This window comes from Parasteatoda tepidariorum, chromosome 1 (genome assembly GCF_043381705.1).
Source record: "Parasteatoda tepidariorum isolate YZ-2023 chromosome 1, CAS_Ptep_4.0, whole genome shotgun sequence".
Lineage (NCBI taxonomy): Eukaryota > Metazoa > Arthropoda > Arachnida > Araneae > Theridiidae > Parasteatoda > Parasteatoda tepidariorum.
The window spans coordinates 101,783,725-101,794,155 of record NC_092204.1 but is presented as its reverse complement, the minus strand read 5'-3'; the positions used below and the strand labels follow the sequence as shown (position 1 = coordinate 101,794,155).

At 33.2% G+C, this 10,431-nt stretch overlaps 1 protein-coding gene across 1 annotated transcript in view; it reads left to right on the top strand.

Moving 5' to 3' along the window:
• Positions 1 to 6,268, top strand: part of LOC107442357 (lipase member H-like) — a gene marked incomplete at its 5' end in the record, with an annotated part of 27,284 nt that extends 21,016 nt beyond the window's left edge. Inside the window, 3 exon segments of the mRNA XM_043055829.2 lie at positions 1,430 to 1,543; positions 2,726 to 2,842; positions 5,377 to 6,268. Coding sequence (XP_042911763.2) covers positions 1,430 to 1,543; positions 2,726 to 2,842; positions 5,377 to 5,624 — 479 coding nt within the window.
• Between the last annotated feature and the right edge of the window lie 4,163 nt (positions 6,269 to 10,431).

Below are 10,431 nucleotides of genomic sequence, written 5' to 3'. Positions count from 1 at the left end.
ATTTTTCTTTACTTTCATTTTCTTCGCGTTGGATTCTTTCTTCAATTATCCGTTCTAAAATTTGTTTAACGAATGTTTCCTCATAATTTTTACTTTTTGTGATAATATTCTTAATTTCTATTACCACTGCATTAGGTGGTACAGTTTCACCTATTTCGTTAGCCAGTTCAATCAAATCATTTTTTCTGCCTTTTCCCAGAAAAGACATTTTGATACTCATAGAAATACGTTAAACTTTCTTAAAATACTTTTTACTTTCTTAAAATACGTTTTACTTCCATAAAATACTTTTTGCTTTCTTAAAATTCGTAATACTTTCTTCAATTCATAATACTCGACTCATGCATAATTTTAAAATCAAGAAAGACATACCTTGAGTTTACGTTAGGTTCTTTCACGGGGTTTACATCCCTCTTCTGATTTTTGTTGTAATCCCATTTCATTTGTTCATGTGTCGAGTAGCTCGTTTGGGGGGGAGGAAGTAAGAGTTTGATTATATTAATTATTTATTTACAAAAATATTTACAGATATCATAATTGCACAGGCTCATTAGCGCGCACCTCTACGCTCTCTTACATTTGCAAAAACAAAACAGACACAACAGTTGCGGCGCTGCGCCACCTGCCGGACGTTAAGGGGAAGATTATAATAAACGTTAGCAACGTGCGAGATATTTCCATAAGTTAAATTTTCTTGTAAATTATTGTTACCACTAGCCGTTACTTCCTGTCTTGTAGTCTGGCATTTCAGTAAATATCTTTCAATTTTGCCTTTAGAAGCCACTACTCGATCTTGATACTCTTGACTTTGTATAATTTCACTCTCTAATTCCTCGCTCTTATCAAAATAATTTTCAATTTTCAAATCTAGATCCTTTAAAGTTTCGTTTTTTTTTCTCAATTAACTGATTTAGTGAATCATACAAAGTATCATCAGGAAGTATTTCTGATAACAATTTGTCAATTTTATTTATTAATTTTGTAATCAGCTGTCTGATTACAGCTCATTTGGACTTTAATTTTTCAAAATCATCCATTGTAAAAGTAAACAGCTCGACCGTTACTATAATAAATTACAAATGCATGTATATTAAATACAATACATGAAATATCAAAATAAATTACCGACTTTTCGGCGACCAAAACAAATGTTAACTTACATTTCATGCAGGTGGCCTATTTTTCGGCCAGTTCACCATAACTCAAATTCAACAATAATTTACACAAATTGTAATGATTAAGTTGATTTTATTCCATCGTGGTTCAGTGGTAAAAGTAAATTGAAACTTAGGAAGTGCAGAAAAAATAATAATACATTGTTTGCGCTCAGCGCCATCTGGTGTTATAAATCTTGATAGCAAAATCATCTACAGTGTTAAACTTTTCTTTTTCATTTATAAGGCTTTTTTGTTTTTTTTTTTGTTGACAGATCTGGATGCTGCTGGGCCATTGTATAAATCACTATTAATACTCCTGCAACCAATGAATACCGACGCTTATTTTGTTGACTCAATTCACACTGATGGAACTATTACAGATAAAGGTATTACTATTCGTATAAACTATTTTATGAGGTTGTTAAGTAACTAAATTTCCAACTTTACAACCCTTCCCCTCAATTACTTTTCACATATAAAGATGTTATTTTTCTTATTTAAGAAATATTTATATAGCATCGAAAGGTAAATTTTAGTTTTTTTATTAATTAAATAAAAATAATTTTTTTCTTTCATTTATAAAAAATCAATCAAACATTTTACTGATTGTTTCCCTACGATTATTAGTATTTAATAGACTATCACTTATTTTAAGGGAACAATTACTTAAAATTTATTTATTATTTTATAAAAATAATGTATTTAAAAATGCGTCTATGATTATAAGATGCGTTTTTTTTTCCAAAGCACTATAATTATACGTAATTCAACAATTTGTGTTCATTCAAATATCTTTCTGTCTGTTTTAATTCCAATATTCAGATACTTACAAGAGTTGATCACCACCAAACTAGTCAAACTAGATCAAACTAGTTTTTTGCAAAACAACATTTGCTATCCAAGTGACTTTACGCATAACTCAAAAAATAATAAAATCTTATCAAATATATTAACAAATGTGAGAGTTACCACTGTAATCCAATACCAATGCTTATTTTGTAGGTTTTTTCGTAAAAAGTTGAATTGTTGAAATAAAATACCGCAAGCACTCATTTCGTTTAATTGTTTGAAATCAAAAATATTTTGTTTCTTTTATTTCATTAATGATGTAGAAAAACTGACGCAATTCTGAGTTTGCAACTATATATGCTAACTCCGTTGCTCCCGTAATTTTAAACCCAACCCAGGAGACCAGGAAACTTCTGGGTCATAATCTGGGACAAGCTAGTCTTTGTGGAGAACTTTCTGGGGGAACTAAATCGCATTTGCGTTGCATGGAGAAGTAAGCCACGAAAACCTTTTATTGTCAGCTCGACGGTAAGGGGATTTTGATCCATGATTCCCCTACCACTGAAGACATTTTATGTCAGAACAGTGGTTCTTGCGAGCTGGGAACAGAATTCGTATCCACCAGCCAACGCAGGGATTCGAACTTGGTGACTTCCTTGGGAGGTGAACGCTCTATCACCAGAGCCACTGTGGCTCAGAATTAAACATAAGAGCATTTCTTAATTTATTCCTTTTGTTTAATATTTTGTTACGTCGCATTGTTTTCATTGGTTTTTCAGGATATGGATTACGACCGCCTTTTGCAGATATTGATTATTATCCAAATGGAGGTCCGTCTCAGTCAAAATGTGTACCTGGAGCAAAATATAGAACTGAGAATGGAGAAATTGATACGGGTAAGACATTTAAGTACACGGTTAGCCTATATTATTCACCCGGTTTCATACTGACAAGTATATGACGTACAGTTCACCAAAGAAAAAAAAAAAGAACAAAAGGAAACCCTCCCCCCCCCCTAAATAACTTTTGTTCTAATGATTGGATCTTCGCGTTCTAGTATTCATTCTTAATGGTTTGAGGGGGTGACCTCAAATATGCTAATTACTAAGTGCAGACGATATTTTAAATTACCAATTCCGACACAAAAACTTACTTTCTCTGAATAAGCATGTCTTTTCTTTCCAACGTATTTGGTTTTTTGACAATCAAAATATAGAGGGGTAGCTTGGTCAGGAGAGGGTTTCAAAGTTCGGACCCCTTAATATTAATTTTACTTTTTGCGTATTTCGCTATATCTCTAGAATATTTAAAGTGAATTGAACATTTTTTACACGAAAATTGTTTATAATTGTTTGAATCGAAAATTGTTTTCCATGCAAAAATAACTTCAAGTAAATATTTATTATTTTTTATTATTTTATTCAGAAATGGTCAAAAAAATTCTGAATTGTAAGTTATGCAATTTTTTGTCTCATTTTTAAGAATGTAATTTTATATAACAAATACAAAATTTGAGCAAAATAAGGCGAATAGTTCCTGAGTTGTTGTTGTTGCTCATTTACGTCGCACTAGAGCTGCACAATGGGCTATTGGCGACGGGTTGGGAAACATCCCTGAGGATGATCCGAAGACATGCCATCACAATTTTGATCCTCTGCAGAGGGGGTGGCACCCCCTTTTCGGTATCCCGACGACCTGCACGCGAAGTCGAGCACTTTACAGTAGAACAGTTTAACGAGGACCAATACCGCGCAACCTCGGTCCCTACGCAGACTGATCCAAGTGGTCACCCACCCGCACACTGACCACAGCCAGTGATGCATGACTTAGGTGATCTGCTAGGAACCGTGTCTTAACGATCAGTCCACTGCGGGACAAATAGTTCCTGAGAAATGAAATATTATGTATCAGGCTTTTTTGAAATTCGATTCGATGCAGCTACCTCCTATATTTAAGGGCTCAGAAATCCGAATCCAACGAAAAAAAAGTCATGTTTATTGAAAGAAAGTACGTTTTTGTGTGTGATTTCGAAACTTAGAATATCGTCAGCACTAATCAATTAGCATATTTGAGACCAAAAGAATGAATGAAGAAAGAAAAAAAAATGAAAAATATGACAACCAAAGCTGAGGTCGTCAGGGGATACAAAGGAAATCATAAATGCAAAACCTTTTCTATCAAAAGAGGACGACAAACGTCCAAGTTGCACTCTCTGTACCCCAAAGGCTTTGCCAAAGTCCGGGTAAAGAAAATACAATACAAAAAACAAATACAAAAATATGAAATCTAAACTAATAGATAAGAATATAATGTCCAAAAGCTTACTTAAAAACAAATCCCAAAACCAAATTACACAACTGACAACCAAGCATCAACTAAATGGAAATAAACGAAAAAACAACGCCCCCTAATTTAATGCGCAGAAGGAAGAAAAAAGAAAAGAAATAGAGTAAGAATGTAGTTGCCATCATTTACAGAAATGCTCAACCGAGGTAACTAGGTCAGGACTTGATCATGCCCTATTAAAAGAAAAAACGAAACTAATAATTTTCAATCACTTTCTGATTTCAAATTCAATATTACAGAAATTAAAAGAAAAACCATTATTTTTCAAATTTTTCAAAAAATTCTCCATTTTAATTTAGAAAGCATCTTGTCTGAAATTATGCCATTAATACCTTAACTCACTTGCCCCGTCTGTATTAAACTTTTTCCATCATCAAGCCCAAGTTTTCATAAAATATTACATGAAGCATGCATAAGTTTTTGTTGAATGTGCCATTTTAGCAGTTTTAGATTAAATTTAGAAAACTTCACACTTTAAAATGCTTCGTATTGTGTAGAAAGTTTCACTGAGAATGTAATTAATGGAGTTATTTATTTACTAATTGGAATTGCTTCCTTGTAATACGATATTGAAAACAAGAAGATTTTTGCTTCTTTTTCATGCTGTAACCAATTACATTCAACAAAAAATTATGCTCAGCAGTGTTAAGTCTTTGAACAGCAATTTGTTTTTTGTTAAACCACACTCTGAAAAAGAAATATTTTTTCACATCCGTCAGTTGTTTGAACTTATGCTTTTTCATAAAACAAATTACTCAATTGCAATTTAGAATAAATAAATTTATATTTTCTGCTTGTGAATTCTAAGTACTTAACAGAAGTAGTAATTTTTATTTATTTTTTCCTCAATTTTTTCGAATTTCAAAAAAAGATGGTCTCATACTTTCCCCAGGTATTAACGTTATTGGGTTTCTGTTTTAGTTTTTATGAAGAAAAAAAATATTTCACATTTTTAATATTTTTTTTAAACACCTATGAAATTATTTTTTATATTTTTTGGCTTAATCATATTTTTACAAATAAACAAATAATAATCTTATTTTCACCTCTACACATTAGATAAGAAAATTTTCGTTATTTTCAGTGACATCTGGGATGGAAAAGAATTATTGTAGCCACGATGCGTGCTTTGACTACTACATTGCCAGTTTCAACAAAACCTGCAAATTCTTAGGACGCATCTGTGATAGTTATGAAGACTTTATCGCAGGGAAATGCTCCAGCGCACCTGTCTGTAGAATGGGTTTCTATTCCAAGAAAATACCAAATCTTCCTGCTCATTCCAAATGCTACTTGAAAACTTCAGCCAAGTTTCCTTACTGCCTTGATTAATGCAACAACTACAGAGTGTCCTATAATTAGATTGATGTTTTTTTTTAAATTATAATTAAAATAATGATTAAAATTCACAAAAATAATTATAAGAAACAAATAAAATAACTCTTACAACAAATTCATGTGATACAGCATAAATTTATATCCCAGAGTTCCTTGTTTTGGTCCGAACATTTTCTGGCAGATGGTGCTGCGGATGGTATATAACCTATATAATCAATGGCATATAATCAAAGAGGAAATATTGATTACTTGCAACTCGAGAAAGTGAAGTGATTTCGCCTAACCATGTAATTTAAATCAGATTTAATTGGATGCCTATAAGCGACATCACGACAAATGTAGAGCCCCTCAATTAGAGAGGCCGACTTATCAGCCATTTCGGAACAAAAACTTTTCCTCCAATAATGAAAAGCTACAAGATTTGGCAACTTATCGCTACAAACGACTTTAACCTCAACTATAATGAAAGTGTGCATCGATTAACATTGTTTTTTGAAAACTTTTTTTGTGTGCTTCACTGCAAATTTTGTTACCGGTTAAAAGTTTTAAATAAAAAATTGTGCTATATGTCGATTACATAAATCTTTTTTATAAATGATTTCAAAGCGAATTTGGAAATAAATTTTATATTTCTGTTAGATCTGGGTTTGTTCAATATCTTTTCAGATTTTCCTTTAACAAAATTAAAATAGAAAAAAAGTATGTTTTGACCTGAAATATTTTCAAGTATGTTTTTATAATCAAAATAATTAAAGTTATGATGTAATGTTCTAAATCTATATGTGAAGTAATAAATCATGAGAAGTAATACATTTTGTTTCAAAATCAAGAAGTAATTTGAAATTAGTTTTTTCAATTGAGACATTGAATTTTTTTTTAACAAATAAAAGGACAAAACCAATTAAGATTTTTAGCCATTATTATTATATAAATAGAATGAATAGAATAAACTAATAGAAACTTGTTGGAATAGCATCACGTTTTAATTCCTCGTTATCATGTTTTCTATTTAATTTCTACTTGAGATTCTTCAAAATGAATCTGCAAAAATATTTAGAATACTTTTTTTTTATTTTCATACTTAAATCACATTCAAAAACTTTAGAGTTTGTATTTTTTAAACATACTTCCGTGAAATTTTCTAACACAAAAACTAAGTATTTCAGCAATTTAACACAAGAGTTTCAAGGAAAAAAACAACATTGATGGATCCAAAAATATATGAAAGGGCTGGCGTTATTATTATTAAATAATTAAGAAAATCTAATAAAGCTCAAGTAACTGAACAGAATAAATTAATAATATTTTATATTAGAAAATAAATAGATAATTAATAGAATATTTTTGCAAATCGAAAAAAATGAATAAATGGAAACTTGCAAAATGTTTTGTCTCCTAAGGTGGAGTAAAAATACAGTTCAACGCCATGTATTTCTTTACACATAGAATTTTTAAATTACGCAATATAGAGAAAAATTGTTTTGTTTCGGCAAAAGAAAACCCTTAAAAATACGTCAATGGCCTTCAAATAAAAGAAAAAAAACTATTTCATTGTCAACACAATGATTTAAACAAAAGCTCGACTTTTTATTTAATCTTTCAATTGCCTTTCTTAAAAGAGCTTATACTGCTAATAAGCAATTGTTGCTTAAATTTTTAAAATTTGTAGCATTGCAATTTTTTAAAAAAAGCTTGTAGTGCGCCTACCACTACAAATATGCAATTCCAATTCACAAGTATATAAGGCATGTCAACTCGATTCTATATGGTGGGGAAACTTTTCCTAGATGAAGGTTGACATTGTCTAATGGTCTCTCCCCACATTGGTGACTTTCGGAAGTGATGTGAGCATGCCTAAATTGACAGAAAGTCCCACTTCTATATAAACATCCCTGTCCGGGTCACCAATGTGGGGAGAGACCATTAGAAAATGTCTTTATGGTCTTTCATTAAAATTAGTGATCCGAATCTTTGGATTTGAATGAAGATCTGAATCATTTGATTTGTACACTTTTCAGAATCACTTGACTTGAATCACTTGTTTTGAATCACATTGTATCACTTGATTCTATTAGTCATTTGAATAACTTGATTCGAGTGACTTTTTCAAATCATTTCATTCGAATGGTGATTTGAATCCCTAGATTAAAATTTTCTAATTCCAATCAGTGATCTGAATCACTTTATTCGAATCACTAATTCAAATCACTTGAATTATTGGTTCAAACCATATTAAACGAATCACTGATCCGAATCACTTTGTTTGAATTGTATTTGAATCATCTCATGATTAGGCACACAGGACAAAAAATTAGTCACCCTTAGAGCAATCATGAAAAATATCATTTCATAACGTGTAACACCTCTGGAATCGATAACCGCCTGGATTCGGTTAGGAAGTGAGTCTACGACGATTTGTAGGTATGTTGAATCCAGTTTACGCAACTCGCAACGGATTTGATCACACAAATCCATCAAATTGCGAGGATGCTGATTTCGGCGTTTTACCCGTTGTTCCCACATGTCCCAGAAATTTTCAATGGGATTCAAGACAGGCTATTTTGCAGGCCAGTCGAGATGTAATTGAGTGTCTGAGTAATCGTAAAACCAGTCACGCATTCTTCCAGCCCGATGAACTTTGCTGTTGTCATCTCGAAAAATAGGGGTATTGACAGCATACTCTTCATGAAGATGTTGACTGAAAGGCAACGCCTGATCATCCAGAATTTTCAAGTGAATAATAGTAATAAAAGTAGGTTCATGCCAGTGACCACCTCAGTGAAGGGGCTCAATCCATAATGAGAAAAGCACCTTCAAAACATGAACAGACCCACATCCAGCTTGAACCTGACCTTGCACACAGTCAGGATGAAGTGCTTCACCTGATCTTCGGTGCACTCGACGACGTGCGTCATTTGAATAAAGGCAAAAACGTGATTCGTTAGACCATATTTCATTCCACCAGTCCGCCACTGTCCACGTTCGGTGCCCATTGAAGTTGTGCAGCTTTATGTGCCTGTGTTAGGAATGGCCTCTTACAAGGTGTTCGATTCCAAATGTCCATTGCATGCAGCTCCCTTCGCAATAAACAAGTTGGGATGGACCTTCATTCACTAACTGAAGCAATTTCTGTTGGATTCGGAAGTGATTTTGATTGGCAAGTCCTGAAACACATCCCCGGTCCCTTTCATGCAGGATCTTTTTCTGACCACAATTCTGACATCGTTCCTGTTGACCACGTGTATTACACCACTGCTTGTAGACAGCTTGAACAGTCCGCATCGAAACACCTACAAATCTAGCAACTTCATTCACCGTATAACCATGGGCACGGCCAAACAATTGCCCTTTTTCGTCACTCTGTCACATTCTTACACTTACCCCATATATTTACACATAATTTCCGCTTAAAACAAAAATATCTCACTGATAGCTACTTGCCTTTGATCACATTGAGGTATTGCGCAGGCAGTTAAGCCCGTCACTCGACCACTGCGTATTCTAACGAAACCTAACTATATTCATCGGTGCTTGCGCACTAGGGTGACTAATTTTTTTCCGGTAAGCTTATATTGTAATCATTGATCAAAATCACCTGAATCGAACTAGGACAAATAGTGATTGGAATCACTTGATTCGAATCCCTTAATTCCAATCACAGTTCAGAATGACTTGATTCATATAGTGATTTGAATCACATGATTGCAATTAGTGATTTGAATCTGTAGAGAATAACTTGGTTCAAACCACGGACTATAAACACTGTTGGAGTGGTTTGTTACTCCTCTGAATACATTAAGTTAACAGAATTAAGTTTCGGTCGTGTGGTGGCAACAGACATTTTCTTTTCAGATAACGTAAGTGACGTCATCCGTGCATATAATTATGGAATCTGTATATAATGCATGCATTGTTGTAAACATGGGATCAGTCGACTTCTTGTCTTGTCTCTTCACTATGTCACGTCACTGTGTTGTTTTTTCCGGTGACGTACCAACATTTTTGTTAAGATGTATTTATGTTTAATATCTTCAGTTGTACGCTGTATCGAGATGGTACTGTATGAAATAAAGAAATGTTTAAATCTTCAAGTTTCTTTATGTGAGTTAACACTTTCACTCACTACTGTGCTACTCTGCTAACGCGTCAACAAACACTCAATTCGAATCACTGATCCAAATCACTTAAATCAAATTACTTTTTGGGTATTACCAAAAGATATCAAAAAAGGAGATAGCTTACCTCCACAAAAAGGCCGGGAACACTTCTTAATATTCCATAAACTTCTATAAAACATCTAAATAATTGTAGTTGAGAGTGTAACATTCAAGATGAAATTTTATTTACAAATATATGGACACACAGATTATTCATGGACGCACACAAAAAAGAACAACATGCTTCGCAATCGGAGTTTTAATCAGTTCTCCATCGAGTCAGTGTGTGGGAAGAGTAGGGATTAAACTTGAGCACGTGATGATCATGCACTCACGAGATGAAATTAAGTGATGGGAGTAATAAATTTAATTGCAATTTCCAACATCCTCCCAACTTTGAGCTTTTACATCCAGAAACTCAAATACGATTGCCCAAAACATTCTTCTCGCTTTCACCAACTTCAGGAGGAAACAGTCTCGATGTTGTTTGTAGAACTTCACCACCTTCTTCTGTCTTTAACTTTACGAGTCTGATGTTTCCATCTCGTGACGTGAAGACCTCGATAACCAATCCAGTCTCTTCATGTTTTCACTGGATATCAGCGCAACGTAGCTTAATCTTGAAAGGTGAGAAAACTTCACAT